Below are 16381 nucleotides of genomic sequence, written 5' to 3'. Positions count from 1 at the left end.
CGGGGAGTCCAGAACTAGAGGGCATAGGTTTAGGCCGAGAGGGGAAAGATATAAAAGAGACCTAAGGGGCAACATTTTCACGCAGAGAGTGGTATGTTTATGGAATGAGCTGCCAGAGGAAGTGGTGGAGGCTGACACAATTGCAACATTTAAGAGGCATTTGGATGGGTATATGAATTGGGACGTTTGGAGGGATATGGGCTGGGCGCTGGCAGGTGAGACTAGATTGGGTTGGGATATCTGGTCAGCATGGACAGAAGGGTCTGTTTCCATGCTGTACGTCTCTATGACTCAATGACATTATTTCCCAACAGCTGAAGTGAACAAGTAACAGCAACTTACTACAAAGAGGTCAGCACGGAGTTATTTTTGAGTGCAGCTGAAAGAGCAATGATCCCTTCATCTCCAATGCTGTTTTCCTGAAGGCTAGAAATAAGACCAAACATTAATGTTGAGGACATCAGCAGGAATGCAAATAGGTGGTAATTCTAGTCAGAGTGCCTCACTTACTCATCAACTTATCCTTATGGCCTTACTTCCACTCCTATGTCTTATGTCTTATGGTCTTACTGACCTGCAGTCTCACCTTGCACAAGAAGCCCAAGCAAGCATTAGAAACATCAAGTGTAGAAGTGACTAGAGCACAGAAATGACTTTCAACAGGGTAGAGGCAGACATGGGCTGAAATGCAGAGTTAAAAACAATGACTGCAGATGCTGGAAACCAGATTCAGGATCAGTGGTGCTGGAAGAGCACAGCAGTTCAGGCAGCATCCAACGAGCAGCAAAATCAACGTTTCAGGCAAAAGCCCTTCATCAGGAATAAAGGCAGAGAGACTGAAGCGTGGAGAGATGAATTAGGGGAGGGTGGGGGTGGGGAGAAAGTAGCATAGAGTACAATGGGTGAGTGGGGGAGGGGGTGAAGGTGATAGATCAGGGAGGAGAGGGTGGAATGGATAGGTGGAAAAGGAGTTGGCAGGTCGGACAAGTCATGGGGACAATGCTGAGCTGGAAGTTTGGAACTAGGGTGAGGTGGGGGAAGGGGAAATGAGGGAGCTGTTGAAGTCCACATTGATGCCCTGGGGTTGAAGTGTTCCAAGGCGTAAGATGAGGCGTTCTTCCTCCAGGCGTCGGGTGGTGAGGGAGCGGCGGTGAAGGAGGGGGACCTCCATGTCCTTGGCAGAGTGGGAGGGGGAGTTGAAATGTTGGGTCACAGGGCGTGCGGTTGATTGGTGCGGGTGTCTCGGAGATGTTCCCTAAAGCGCTCTGCTAGGAGGCGCCCAGTCTCCCCAATGTAGAGGAGACCGCATCGGGAGCAACGGATACAATAAATGATATTAGTGGATGTGCAGGTAAAACTTTGATGGATGTGGAAGACTCCTTTAGGACCTTGGATAGGGGTGAGGGAGGAGGTGTGGGCTCAGGTTTCTCAATTCCTGCGGTGGCAGGGGAAAATGCCAGGATGGGAGGGTGAGTTGTAGGGGGGCATGGACCTGACCAGGTAGTCACGGAGGGAACGGTCTTTGTGGAAGGCGGAAAGGGGTGGGGAGGGAAATATATCCCTGGTGGTGGGGTCTTTTTGGAGATAGCGGAAATGTCGGCAGATGATTTGGTTTATGCGAAGGTTTGTAGGGTGGAAGGTGAGCACCAGGAGCGTTCTGTCCTTGTTACGGTTGGGAGGGGTCTGAGGGCGGAGGTGCGGGATGTGGACAAGATGCGTTGGAGAGCATCTTTAACCACATGGGAAGGGAAATTGCAGTCTCTAAAGAAGGAGGCCATCTGGTGTGTTCTGTGGTGGAACTGGTCCTCCTGAGAGCAGATACGGCGGAAGCGGAGGAATTGGGAATATGGGATGGCATTTTTGCAAGAGATAGGGTGGGAAGAGGAGTAATCCAGGTAGCTGTGGGAGTCGGTGGCTTTGTAAAAAATGTCAGTGTCAAGTCGGTCGTCATTAATGGAGATGGAGAGATCCAGGAAGGGGAGGGAGGTGTCAGAGATGGTCCAGGTAAATTTAAGGTCAGGGTGGAATGTGTTGGTGAAGTTGATGAATTGTTCAACCTCCTCGCGAGAGCACGAGGTGACGCCAATGCAGTCATCAATGTAGCGGAGGAAGAGGTGGGGAGTGGTGCCGGTGTAATTACGGAAGATCGACTGTTCTATGTAGCCAACAAAGAGACAGGCATAGCTGGGGCCCATACGTGTGCCCATGGCTACCCCTTTGGTCTGGAGGAAGTGGGAGGATTCAAAGGAGAAATTGTTAAGGGTGAGGACCAGTTCGGCCAGACGAATGAGAGTGTCGGTGGAAGGGTACTGTTGGGGACGTTTGGAGAGGAAAAAATGGAGGGCTTGGAGGCCGTGGTCATGGTGGATGGAGGTGTAGAGGGATTGGATATCCATGGTGAAGATGAGGCGTTGGGGGCCGGGGAAACTGAAGTCCTGGAGGAGGTGGAGGGCATGGGTGGTGTCTCGAACGTATTTGGGGAGTTCCTGGACTGGGGGGGATAGGACAGTGTCGAGGTAGGTAGAGAGGAGTTCAGTGGGGCAGGACATACTGAGACAATGGTTCGGCCAGGGTGGTCAGGCTTGTGGATCTTGGGAAGGAGGTAGAACCGGGCAGTGCGGGGTTCCCGGATTATGAGGTTGGAAGCTGTGGGTGGGAGATCTCCTGAGGTGATGAGGTTCTGTATGGTCGGGAGATGATGGTTTGGTGATGGGGGGATGGGGTCATGGTTGAAGGGACAGTAGGAAGAGGTGTCCTCGAGTTGGCGTTTGGCTTCAGTGGTGTAGAGGTCAGTGCGCCAGACTACCACTGCGCCCCCTTTATCCACTGGCTGAATGGTAAGGTTACATGGCTCAGAAGATCATTGACAATTGAGACCTAGAAATAGAGGCCGTGTGGGGTATGTATTTTAGGATTCACCTGTGACTCTGGATGTAGCTGGGAGCAAATAAGAGAATCAGAGACTTACTCAAGGCTGGTGATGCTGTGATTGGACTGTAGTGCTTGAGCTAAAGCTTTTGCAGCATCTGAACTGATGAAGTTCCACTGAAGACTGAAAGAGAACATGGACAGATTTTAAATGGTGAATATCCACCACCCTTCACATATATATTCTGCAGCAATTTCACAAATGTACTTTAAATAGTGGTACAGAGATCAGGACAGAACAATTTATCTTAAACTTATTATCTCTTTACCTTTACAACCATCACAGGGGAGGTAGAACACCAAGTTTGTTTTGAGTAAATGTGACCTCTTACTCAAATCAATTTCAAGCCTAAAGTCAGTATTTTATATTTGCTTCTCAAGGTTGCTGGCAGGTGGGACTAGATTGGGTTGGGATATCTGGTCGGCATGGACAAGTTGAACCGAAGGGTCTGTTTCCATGCTGTACATCTCTATGACTCTATGACTCTAAACTTAGCCACACAATTAGTATGGCTGATGCTATGATCAGATCTTGCATTCAATTAAAGTTTTATTCATTGAACCCATAACACACACCCTTCATTCACAGACTCCTAGAATCATACAATCCCTAAAGTGCAGAAGCAGGTTGGTCGACCCATTGAGTCCAAACTGATCCTTCTAGTAGCAACCCCTTTACCCTTATTCTCTGTAATCCTGCATTTCACAAGACTAATACACCTTAACTACACATCCCTGCGCACTATGGGCAATCCACCTAATCTGCATATCTTTGAACTGTGGGTGGAATCTGGAATGGCCAGAGGAAAATCACACAGACACAGGGAGAACATGCAAACTCCACAAAGACAACTGGCTGAGGGTGGAATCAAACACAGGTCCCTGGTTCTGTAAGGCAGCCATTCCAACCACTGAAGCACTGTACTGCCCTATTCATGTCCACTCATTCCATTGTTAACACATTAATTCTGTTCTTAACACATTCCCTTCACTGTTTCAATGTCATTAACACACATTCCACATCAATACTCAAAATACATGGGAGTGACAGGTGTATTCACTCCTGGAATCCCCAAAACTCCTGGGAAAATTCACTGATGGGACTGACCAATCAGAGAAGGGTCTCCCCATAAATAGAACAAATGGTGAAGACAGCTGCTTGTCCAATCAAAGGGTTTTTCTCTCCTAATCTTCCTGCAGATGAGCTAACCAGTAAATCTATCAATAACAAATTCAGAAATAAAGATTCTGTGATTAGAGAAGCAATGAAGAGCTAGTTAAGTAAGCGCTGGCAATGTGGGAACTGTAGTTCAAAAGCTTGGGGCCACGAGCCAGTGGCTGCTTTGTCAATACTAAGTTCAAAATCACAGCACCAGGTTATAGTCCAACAGGTTTAATTGGAAGCACACTAGCTTTCGGAGCGACGCTCCGTCATCAGATGATAATGAAGGAGCGTCGCTCCGAAAGCTAGTGTGCTTCCAATTAAACCTGTTGGAGTATAACCTGGTGTTGTGTGATTTTTAACTTTGTACACCCCAGTGCAACACCGGCATCTCCAAATCTTGTCAACACTAAAAAGTGTGGGAAGCTGCCTTTTGTGAAGGTGGCACTCTGTCTGCTTGTTAACAGGTGAAGAAGAAGGCCATATGGGAGCTGGAGAAAACAAGCAGTTCAAAATTAAATAATTTTGTTCTACATACACACAATCCTTTAAACACATACTCACTCCACACACTTCCAGTTATTGAAAATTCAGTTTCATGCTAAACCTTAACACTATTATTTCACTATTATGTGTTTATTGTTCCCTTGTATACCTCTCTTCCTTAGTTGGACTGGTTTTAACACTGGTCAGAAGTAAAGTTTCCCCTATGCATATGCTTCAGTCTCAAACTATGAGATTAGGACAGAGTGTGATACAATGCAGATGGAAAGAATGAGACAGAAATATTACAAAAATAGAACAGTCTTCATTGTACTTACTGCAGAGATGTGAGAGTTTGATTCTCTCGGATAGCTGAAGCGATTGCTGCTGTTCCCTCATCATGTAACAAGTTTGCTGTTAAACTGAGAACAACAGACAGAGTAGTCAGCAGCCCTTACACTCGAAACACTATCTACATGAATGAATTCTACAGGTGGAACAGTGCAATCTAGCAGTGAGGTGAATTAAAGGACATTCTCACAAAAGTGCTTTGATGCAAAATGTTCGCTTGAAGTTTTAGGACAATGGAAAAGCTCCTTGAAGCTGTGGCAGAAACTGAAATTTGGAACACCAGCTCCTAACCAACACAGCCTAAACCAATTTCACCAGGGTGGGACAATGGGGGTAAGTTAAAAAATCACACATCCATGATCCATGGCAGCAGCTGCTAATACAAAACAACAGCTGTCACCAGTTTGTCTGGTTTTGGTTAGCCAAGAGTGGGAAATACAACATAGTGGGAAACCAGAGCTGCGGTATTTGTAAACTTTGCAGTAAACCTCGCGGCATAGCTTAGATATGGAAGATACTGTTTGGATATGATCCCAGGATACCTTTGGAAGAGAGGTAAGGTGTCCTTTAGGATATTAAAAAGGTAGCCGTGAATATATGTAAAAGGTGCATAATCTAATTTAATCTGCCAATGCAGCTGTAGGATGAACTGTTAAAGGGATCTATCAATCTAAACTGGTCAAAGTGAGCACTCAAGTATTTAGGGCATTTAAAACTTTTGCTATTTAAATTTTTTTTTAAAATTGGACTGTTCAAAAGCATTGCTTGCTATTTCACTTTGTCTATTGACATAAGGCTAGAATTTATCATTACAAGATCACTGCTCCATGATTGATTGTACAATCTTTCATTATCACAGTGGGGTATCTCTGATTATAGACTTTTTGAAGTGAGGCAATAAATTCCAATGCTTGTTTATATAAGAGATCAAGGCAAGTTAAATGTAGTGAATAGTTGTAAATCAGTATTTTAAAATGGCAGGGTTTGCTGACACCACAACTGCTTCCGAATATTCACTTGGAAATGTACATGCACACAATTCCAGACCTACTATGTCATTGTGTTATGCACAGCATTCGCTGACACTGCAACTGCAGTAGCATGCTAACTCTATATGTTTGTGTCATGTGCAAAGTGCACAGCAGAAAAGACTTCCGGGATCAATCTAGGTGGGTTCAGAAAATGGGGTGGACAAAGATGTGACATGGGGGGGAAAAAATCAGACATCTGGGAGTTCTCCTCCTCCCCCCCGCCCCCCAAGTCTAATTTCACCCTCCTCCACCCCGGGTCCATGCTCCAGCAGAAATAGGCACACCACTGAACCACTTAAATAATCTCATTCACTAGCACATGTGCAAGTATGTCCCAAGAGCATACTGTGCAAGCGCCTCGGTGTCCGCAAACATGGAATTTTAAAATATTGAATTCAGCAACAGACACTTCAGAACTTTACTTTGTCTTTTTCTATCTGCTGAATATTTCCAACAGTTTCTGTTTTTTTTTATTTCAGATTTTCAGCATCCACAGTACTTTACTCTATAAAAATTATCTATGATAATCTTTGTAGATGTTGCATCAGAGGGTGACTCTGCATATGAAGGATTCTGAAGGAATCAATGCTTTAAGATACAAATTCATAGTTCTTTCTAAGCAGAGAGGTACTTCTAAATAGTAGAATTAACGGGACCTCATTCTATTAACACATGGTAAAACCCTTAAAAATTGCTTAAGGCTCTTTGAAGTAAATAAGTTATTTTAATGTGTTAGACTTACTCCAAGGACCTAAGCACCTTGTTCACACGTAGTGCATTCGCAATTTCCATTGCACCATTAAGACCAATGGAATTTTCTCGAAGGCTAGAAATGGAAACACAATGTAATAAAATCGGAACTTATTCTGGTGTTCCTAAGCAGTTAATAATACAGCTGTCAATTAACATAATGAAGAAGCAGCAAAACAGATAACATTAAAGCAATAGGAACTATCTAAAAGGTGCAACTTGGTGGGGGGGGGGGTATCTACAAACAGAATGAAAAAATATCACTAATGAAGTGGAACCTGTATCCATAATTCTCTGTTGCCTAACCACATTCTTACTTAATCACCCTGTCGCATTAGTATGCTAATGTTATGAATGTGAATTACAACTATATATCATTACATAAATATATATCACCCAAATTTGTGTCACCCAAAGCCCAAATCCATTCACACCGAAACAATGAAAGTCTGGTGTCCAATATCTGGTCACCTCCAAGAGATCAAGGGTTGAAGTATGGTGTCTCACTTCAGGTTGATGAGGCCTTCATTCAGTTTGAGAGCTGCAGTAAGGGCAGTGGCACCATTGTTACTTATGGAATTACTCTGGAGGCTGCAGAAAAGAAAATTACATCAGTCATCGTGTGAAGGAAGAATTTTGAGTAATCAGCACCAGGCAGAAATCAGTTAACATATTTGTAGTTAATGTTCACAGTATGCAAAACTTCAATTGCATTCTCATTCAGATAATAGATAGAGTGCCTTTAGAAAAGACAAGAGAATCATCTTTTCTACAACAAACCTTTTCACGAGTTTGGCAGCGGAGTTAGAAGAGACACTCCAGATAATATTGGAGCTACTGCTGGACAGACTTGATCTTAATGCATAGTTAGGAAATGTGTTGGGAAAAGTTGACCATGAAATCCATGGACTGTAACTCTGGTGGTTACATTTTGGATCATGCCCAATGTAATTATGAGCATTGACCCCAGCTGTCATTAGAGACTATCCTGCAGCAATATTGTGACTATTGCCTGGTTATATCTCACTTCAACAAACATTGTTACTCTGAGCCCAAAGAGGTAAAGAATACTTAATCTACACTTGTGCCTTTTACAGAACCCAAAGCAGGGTAGGAGAGGTAATTTTCCCCCTCAGTCTATATGTTATTCTATGACTATTCTTGAAACAATGTCCTGTGATAAACAATCTGCGCTGAAGAACTGGTGGGGTGTTAAGAGATTTGCTGATGGTTTAGACAGAGATAGAAACTTACTTGAGTGTTGTTAGGCTTCTGTTCACTTTCAAGGCTTCAGCTATGGCAGTAGCTCCAATATCACCTACACAGTTGCTGGACAAGCTGGAAAAGAAGGCAATTCTCATCACATTATGCCCAGGCCACAGCCGAGGTTCCCCAATTTGTTATAGTTCCACATAGAATACCTCAAATAATTAAACTTCAGGATGAGGAGGGATGAACTTGCTGTCCTTCTTTATTCACCCACTACCCCAGTTGGATGAAATGTGATTAATTTAAAAATAGATCCCTTCCCTTGTGGATACCTTTCTCCCAGACCCATACTAACTTAAAATGAGTTAATCTAAATTAAATTAAAATAAAATAGAATTAACAAACAGTGAGTACCTTATTTATGAAATATAAGAAGAATTAATAATTCCATCTACATATACACAGGTTAGAAATAAGAGGTGGATCCAAAAAGAAACAAAGTTAAGAACAACACATATCGGATATCTGAATTTATAATGTGTATAAGTGTTTGCAAAAGGCAGAAAGTTGAACATTACAGCTGTTGCAGTAGAAGTTACCAGTAATACTGACACTGATGGTTGAACAGTTGATTTCAAGATTCTTAATTCAACAGGTTAGCTGAAATTTTATTGTTCCAATTCCTCTAGCTCTAATTCTGTTGTTCTTGACTAAATTCCAACATTCAGGGCAAGAAAGAGTATTTTTATTGTCCTCATTTCTTTTGTTTCACTTGCTAGCTAACTAGCTGGCTCCTAGCATTTAGTGTAGGAGAGCCCCTTTACCTGCAACACAGGGGTGACTAGATAATATTATTTGACCGTGATCTTTACAACATGCTAATGTTTGAACTTAGCCCAAAGGTATACATGAGAATCATGCAACAAATTTCAGTAGAGCTGAAACTGGCTCTTTAATGCCTGTACTTCTTCAAAGGGAAAAACACTAAGTGTGGCTGCAATTTAGAACATAATCTGCACAGCAAGGGACCATCAGCCCCTGATTATCATTATAGGCAGCATTCACAGTCAGTCTGTTTTGACGTGTCCCATTCCCCCTTTGAAGGGTTGTTTGAGGTTTCTTTGCATTTTTAGGTGTGACATTTCATGTGTTTCTCTTTCACCAGACAACCCCTTAAATTATATTTGCAGCCATTTCTAACCAGATTTTGGAATTACAAGTGAAACATATCCAAAGCACTTTTGGGGTCATGACAGTCACCATAGAGGGAACTGTGTGATAAGTATTAATGGGGCAGGAGGGACAACAGTGGGATGAGATGCTTAATAGGCTGATATTTAATGGGCTTTGGTAAATGTGTAACTCTTGTGATCTCCTTGCTGGCATTGTGCTCCATAAGAAAAAAATGGTGGCTACGTTTAAGCTTCCACCTTTCTATTACCCAATACCCAAAGTCTATGAGAGAACTGGGAGCTGGGACTTACATGAGTTCCTTTAAGATCCCATTATGCTTTAAGGCACTTGCAATCCGCTTGGCACCTTCATGGCCAATGGAATTCTTTTGAAGGCTGCAATGAAATAAAGGAATCTGGGTTAATTGTGTGAAACAAAGGAAACAGCACCTGCTAACTTCATATTTAAACCCAATCCAGCCCTACCTTCACCTACCTGCAAACCTTCCAATAAGTTTCACAAATACTGTTTGCTAATTGGAGAGAAGTAAGAGAAGAAACTGTGGCTAACTTTCTCCCTCCCTGTATTGGGAACTGAAGCCCACTAATACCTTTACACTCCTCAATGTGGCACAGGGTAGGCTGTGATATAAGCTGGCCTGTAAGGTTAGATATTTACTCAGTAAGTAATTTTTATAATTGCTTAGGGTCAATCTATTCTAACTACTGTCAGTATACAGACAGATCATTCTTTCTGGGTTCATTCTACATTCTTGATACAGTTGTGTTTGTCAACTGTCCAGTCACTATGAACATTCAAATTTGGAGCTCGAGTAGGTCTTTTGATCCTTTAAGCTGCTCTCTCATTTGTTATAATTTGCACAATGGCTCAGTGGTTAGCACTGCTGCCTCACAGTGCTAGGAACACAGGTTTGATACCAGCCTTGGGCAACTGTATGTGTGGAGTTTGCACATTCTCCCTGTGTCTAATGGGTTTCCTCCCACAATCACAAAGATGTGCAGGTCAGGTGAATTTACCATGCTAAATTGTCCATAATGTTAGGTGCATTAGTCAGTGGGAAATGGGTCTGGGTGGGTTACTCTTCAGAGGGTTGGTGTGAACTTGTTGGGCCGAAGAGCCTGTTTCCACACTGTAGGGAGTCTAGTCTAATCTGACATGGCCTCAACTTAACTTTCTAGTCTAACCCCAGTTATCTTTAACAAATTTATTGGTCATGAATCTATCTATCTATCTATCTATCTATCTAACTCTGCCTTAGAAATATTCAATGACCTTTAAGCCCTCAATGAGGCATGAGAATACCAAGCAATTCACAGATTCTTAGTTTAAGTAATGGGGCTGAACTGTACATATGCCCAAAATCTTAACCTCCACCTGATCTTTGCTGGATATTACAGGGGAAAAAACTGCACTCTCCAGATTATGGAGCCTATTTCACTTTGACCACATAAGCAGATTCACCAGACAGGGCCTCTAGTGGGTAAACACAAAATTGGGAACAATGATTCAGAGAGCTGGTCAAGGCTTACTTTAATACAGTTAGTTTGCGATTCACATGAAGAGTCTCTGCGGTGAACTTTGCCCCATCTTCAGCCACAAAATTATTCTGAAGACTGCAGGAAAGTAAAATAAAATGTTGGAGCAGCAAAAAAATCAGTCACCTATCATCAAGGGCAATAGAGCAACAGGAACAGACTAAACAGCCTCATTTTAATCTAAAACATCAAAAATCCTGTCACATGTTCCAGTGGTTAAACAAATTAAAAGACTTGTATCTATGCATGGGTTTGACAACTATTGAAAATCTCAAATCATTTTACATGAAATGCAGTACTTTTGAAGTCTATATTACGTGAGTGGCTAAATAAAAAATAAAAATAAAGTCAGTTCCTTTCATAACAAGGATTCCAATTAGTAATTTGGAACTAAAACCTTCTTGTTTTCTGAACAAATTATCTAAATCACGTGATATTATAAAATTCCAAGCCTGCTCTTCCATTCAAATCTCTTACTAATTGACAGCCCTTATTGCATTGAACTAGACTGTATATGTAAGATTCCAAGCACGTTCTCTCCTAGCCACTTATGTACATGTGTAAATAATTAATAGTTGTTGCTCAACAGCAAGAGGACAAACCTGCCTCTCTCCACAACCTCAGTCTGATTTCACAACATGATGGCAATAGTAGAGTAACTATCAGTCAGTTAAACTCCTGGTTGTCCCAACTGAAGGTAGGAACATTTGAAGCAGTGCCCAAGAAAACTCCTTGAGGAGACCTAAAGAAGTATGCCACTTTCAGGCTAGTCAACACTGTAGTTAAAGATGTGTTCAAAAATTGTCCAGCCAAACAGACACTGCAACAGAAGGTCCACAGTGGGAGAAGCTTCCCAATCTAAGCCACAGAAGGCAGCAAGCAAAATGTTGACCGAAAAGAAACTATTCGGCAGGTTAACACAAATGAATTAATTCATTTTTGCTCAATGGCAAAACACAGGTACACCTTTAATGGTGGCTATGTCCTAGATTCTACCAGATTGTTGGATTAACACTAGTTTTTCAGTAGTGGGGCATTTGAGATGGAAAATTCAAACATTGCTGATCATTTCATGGAGGAAGAGATCCTAAACCTAACTAGGCTCTTTCAACACAACACAGACGCCAACAACTATTGCACAATCTCTGTTGTCCCTTTTGACCAGCTCTGCCCTTGGCTCTCAGACTCAGTGAACACTCCAATGTCATAACAATAGCAGTCATAGTCAGATAACTTGCTCCTTTTATCTCATTCATCCTTACTTCAGCCAACTCAGTACCTCAGGGCTCAGCATTCAATAGCATCTCTTCTATCAAAATATTTCATAATTTTAGAAATGAAATAGCCAATAATGAGGATTATAAGTAGATTAACATTGGCTTTGTATTTGAAATAAAAAGCAACTTTTGATTTTTGTACACAACTTAATTTTCAAGAATTTCTCTCCTCAATTATGAGACAGTAGGATTCACATGATTGTTCCTTTGTTTTTGTGTTTTCATGTGTCTGTTGAAAAGGTAAGAGAGAGCACAAAGAAAGATTTGCTTAGATGATGCCACACACCTATCAGGAAATATGAGCTGGCTAAGTCTCTTTTCTCTTGTAACGAGAAGATTGGAGTAGTCACAAGTTGTTAAAAATTATTGGAAAACCAAGTGGACACAGACTACAAATGGGAAAATCACAACCTAGGTGTTGGAATAGGTGTGTTCAACAGCAACTGACTAACTGCCCCCACTACCAAAATAGCTCATCAGTTCATGTTCCAATCAGCTTGCTAAGAGTTACCAGTGCGTTTCTCAGCCAATCATAGACTAAAACAGTACATTCCTATCTTGCCAGACAATCAGAGACCTGCAACTTCTGGAGCCTAAAAACTGTCTGAGGCCTAGTGTTTAAGGAATCCAACAGTGAGAAGATAAATCTTTTCCTTTGGCTGTCACAGAGGGGAATCGTTGTGAGAGGAGATCTGACACAAGGGGGTAGTGGGATGGCTTTCAGCAGGTACCCACTTTGTGTCCTATCCAGCTCATGAATGCCCCAGATGGAGAAACCCAGTACTGTAGGCAGACTACCTCAGCTCTGATCAAGAGTCATCTAGACTCAAAACATTAGCTTGCTCTCTCTCCATGGATGCTGTCTGATCCATTGTGATCCCCAGCATTTGTTGTTTTCAGTACAGATTCCAGTATCTGCAATAATTTGTTCCTACTTGGCAGATTACTTTTGTTTCCGATACAGGAAATGAGCCACTTTTCTCAGGATGGGAAGTAGTCCAGCTAGTGGTGTGTTAAGGCTCTCAAATGACCAGCAATTTATAACTTAAAGACTTGAATTGCTGATGAGTTGAGAAAGATCCCAAAGGACCTTCTTGTACAGTATGTAATTGATGAAGTGACAACAAGTTGGTGAATACCTCTCCTGGCACAACTTGTCCACTTACCTTCATGTCTTGCCACACCCAGAGAGGGTCAATTTTACTTACAGTGAATGCCTCCGTGATTATAGCGCAGAGCAAAAGTAGTTAAGGGCCACTGAATAGTCACCACAAAATCAAGAAGGCAATTCAAAAGAAATTTCTTTCATCAAAAAGTGAATAGGCACATTGATGATAATAAAATGAAGGGTATGTAAATTAGTTTGACCATAGAATAGGATGAAAGGTCGGCACAACATCGAGAGCTGAAGAGTCTGTACTCCACTATACTATTCTATGTTCCATGTAGAACTCACTACCATGGGGAGTGATTGAGGTAAACATTGTAGCTGCATGTAAGGGGAAATTTGACACACACATGAAAGAAATAGAAGGATAGACCAATAGGTTAAGAGGAGGAAGGATGGGAAGAAGCTGAAATTCAGTATCAGCTGGGCAGGCTGTACAGAATTGCCTGTTACTGTGTCATGAATTCTATGTAATCACTTACTTCAATGAGACCAAACCCTGGTTTATCTTCAAGGCATTAGCCAATGCTTTGGCTCCTTTGGGACCAATCGAATTGCTCCTAAGGCTGTTGGGAAATAACAAACAGTTGCAAAATGATGAAGGTGCATGAAGGAAAGTATTAGGAATAGCACACAGTGAAAATACTCACTCTAATGCAGCCAGAGTCCTGTTCACCATCAGTGACTGAGCAATTGCTTTAGCTCCTTTATTGCCAATTAGGTTTTCAGCTAAACTGCTCAAAACAAATAACATCAAAAATCAAGAAAAACGTAACAACAATCGTCATCTGTATAAATTTAAGCAACTGGCTGCAATCTTCCATATCCCTCCTGCTCTCCCATCAGTCCCAACACCTACTGCAATTCCCACTGCCCTTCCAGTTCAGACTCACACCTTTAAACTACTAGTCAAGGCCTATCCTCCTGCCTGCCAAGCCCAGTCCCAATTTCTTTACACTCCCAGCCCTGGCCCCTCTGCTCTGGCAGGCCACAAGGGAGAAGAGGGGTACAGAAAAGCTACAAAGAAGCAGGAAGAGATTGGATAAACCACAAACGATGGTAGAGACAAGAACAATGCAGGGGAGGGTGAGGGAGTGAGAGATAGAGATATAAGAGGGATCAGAGAGTGAGTATGGCTACAAGGACAAGGAAAGAGGCTGCAATGTGGAGAAGGGAGAAGTTACAAAGGTAAAAAACAGACAGGCAGGGTGCAAGGGCACAATATTACATCTCCACTTGGCAATCTACATCTGCACCTGCGACTCACCAATCTTATTTACTACACTCTGCAGATTTACAAACGTACATAGTAACCCTGATTAGACTTCTTTACATTGTCCCTCACTGAAAGGGTAAAAACGAGGGCTGTAGATGCTAGAAACCAGGTTCTAGACTAGAATGGTGCTGGAAAAGCTCAGCGGTTCAGGCAGCATCCGAGGAGCAGGAAAATCGACGTTTCAGGCAAAAGCCCTTCATCAGGAATAGAGGCAGAGTGCCTGCAGGGTGCCTACAACCGTCCATATCCCTCCTGCTCTCCCATCCAGTCCCAACACCTACTGCAATTCCCACCGCCCTTCCAGTTCAGACTCACACCTTTAAACTACTAGTCAAGATCTATCCTCCTGCCTGCCCAGCCCAGTCCCAATTTCCTCACACTCCCAGCCTGCAGGCACTCTTTGCCTCTATTCCTGATGAAGGGCTTTTGCCCAAAACGTAGATTTTCCTGCTCCTCGGATGTTGCCTGAACTGCTGTGCTTTTCCAGCACCACTCTAGTCCCTCACTGAAATCCAATCGATCACATTTCTATCATCTGCTTTAGTACTATTTATTCTTTCCCATCCTTGATTCCCCTCTGATATTTTCTCTTTCCCACATTTCTGCCAAGCTCACTTAAACCCTCCCAGTAGCTCTAGCAAAAATTCCTGCAAAGACCTCAGTCTCTGCACCATTCAGGGGCAAACCTTGTGGCCTGTATAGCACCCATCTTCCCAAAGCTGGTCTCAAAGTGCAAAAACTTTCCCTATCCCATTTTTCCAGCCACAGTTTTAAATTTAATGGGTTTGAGATTATTAATAAAACCTGCTGCATCACCTAATAAAGGTGTTTGTAAGAATGAAAGAGTATACCCTCAAAGTAAAAAATGAAAAGATAGCCCTTAAGAGGAGCCTATTTTATATATATAATTATATATATTTTGTGCAGAGTATTGTGAACAAAATTGGGGAACTGGAAGTAGAAATTGTTCTAAGGGGATTTGGCGTAGTAGCAATGACAGATATGTGGCTCAAGCAAGAAGAGAACTGGATACTTAACATCCCAAGTTATAAGGCTTTTAGTAGAAGCAGGATGGATAAAAGTGGAGGAGGTGTAGCAATCTTGGTCAAAGTTAATATCATTGCCCTTGAACGAGATAAAGTTCCTGAATTAGAACCTATATGGGTGGAGGTGAGAAACAGAAAGGGAGTGGTGACCTTTTGGAGCATTTAATAAAGATTAATATATAAAATGACAGGGAGGTAATAGAAGATAGCACAAATAGGCAGACTATGGATACCTGCAGGACAAGTAGGGTTGTAATAGTTGTTAATTTCAATTACCCTAGGATTGAATGGGAAAAAGGTATAGTGTGGAGCATGGAAGGGGAAAAATTCCTGCAATATGTGCAGGAGAACTTTCTGGAACAGTATACTTCCAGTTCTACCAGGGAGGTAGCTGTGACAGATCTGGTCCTAGGAAATGAGGCAGGCCATGTGAAGAACATCAGAGCGGGGGAGCATTTGAGAAAATGCAATCATAATATAAAAGGTCACATATTAAGATGAAAAAGGATAAAAATCAGTCAAGGATTAAGATCCTAGACTAGAAAAGGGCAGATTTTAGGGGTGTAATAGTTGAACTGGAGCAATTTACAACTGTTGGAATCACATTTTGCTGGATAAAACAGTGAATGAAAAATGGGCAAATTTCAAAAGAAAGATAAATAAGGTGCAACCACGACCCATAAGAAATAAATATGGTATATTCAAAGTTGGAATACCATGGACGACTAAGAATATTGATGAGAAAATAAGGAAGTTACTAGGGACATGCGATGCATACCGGAACAATAGCCGTAGAAATCAGGAAGAGTATCTCAAATGCAGGAAAGAGGCTAAGGCTGGAATAAGGAATACTAAGAGGAAGCATGAGGAATGGACAGCAGATTGCACTAAAACAAATAGTAAAATTGTCTTCAAACATATTAATAGAGAAAGATTAGTGAACCATAGAGTGGGAATCCATAAGGAACAAG

General features: G+C 42.1%; 1 protein-coding gene across 1 annotated transcript in view; it reads right to left on the bottom strand.

Moving 5' to 3' along the window:
• Window positions 1-341: 341 nt before the first annotated feature.
• nlrc3 (NLR family, CARD domain containing 3) overlaps window positions 342-16381 on the bottom strand; it is a 28315-nt gene continuing 12275 nt past the window's right edge. Inside the window, exons 5-14 of the mRNA XM_060840234.1 lie at window positions 13739-13822; window positions 13571-13654; window positions 10638-10721; window positions 9399-9482; window positions 7960-8043; window positions 7213-7296; window positions 6698-6781; window positions 4912-4995; window positions 2969-3052; window positions 342-426 (exon numbers count right to left, since the gene is read on the bottom strand). Coding sequence (XP_060696217.1) covers window positions 342-426; window positions 2969-3052; window positions 4912-4995; window positions 6698-6781; window positions 7213-7296; window positions 7960-8043; window positions 9399-9482; window positions 10638-10721; window positions 13571-13654; window positions 13739-13822 — 841 coding nt within the window. The remainder of the gene's footprint in view (window positions 427-2968; window positions 3053-4911; window positions 4996-6697; window positions 6782-7212; window positions 7297-7959; window positions 8044-9398; window positions 9483-10637; window positions 10722-13570; window positions 13655-13738; window positions 13823-16381) is intronic.

This window comes from Hemiscyllium ocellatum, chromosome 20 (assembly GCF_020745735.1).
Source record: "Hemiscyllium ocellatum isolate sHemOce1 chromosome 20, sHemOce1.pat.X.cur, whole genome shotgun sequence".
NCBI lineage: Eukaryota > Metazoa > Chordata > Chondrichthyes > Orectolobiformes > Hemiscylliidae > Hemiscyllium > Hemiscyllium ocellatum.
Note: the sequence above shows the minus strand (reverse complement) of the source record. Positions and strands in the feature narration are given on the sequence as shown.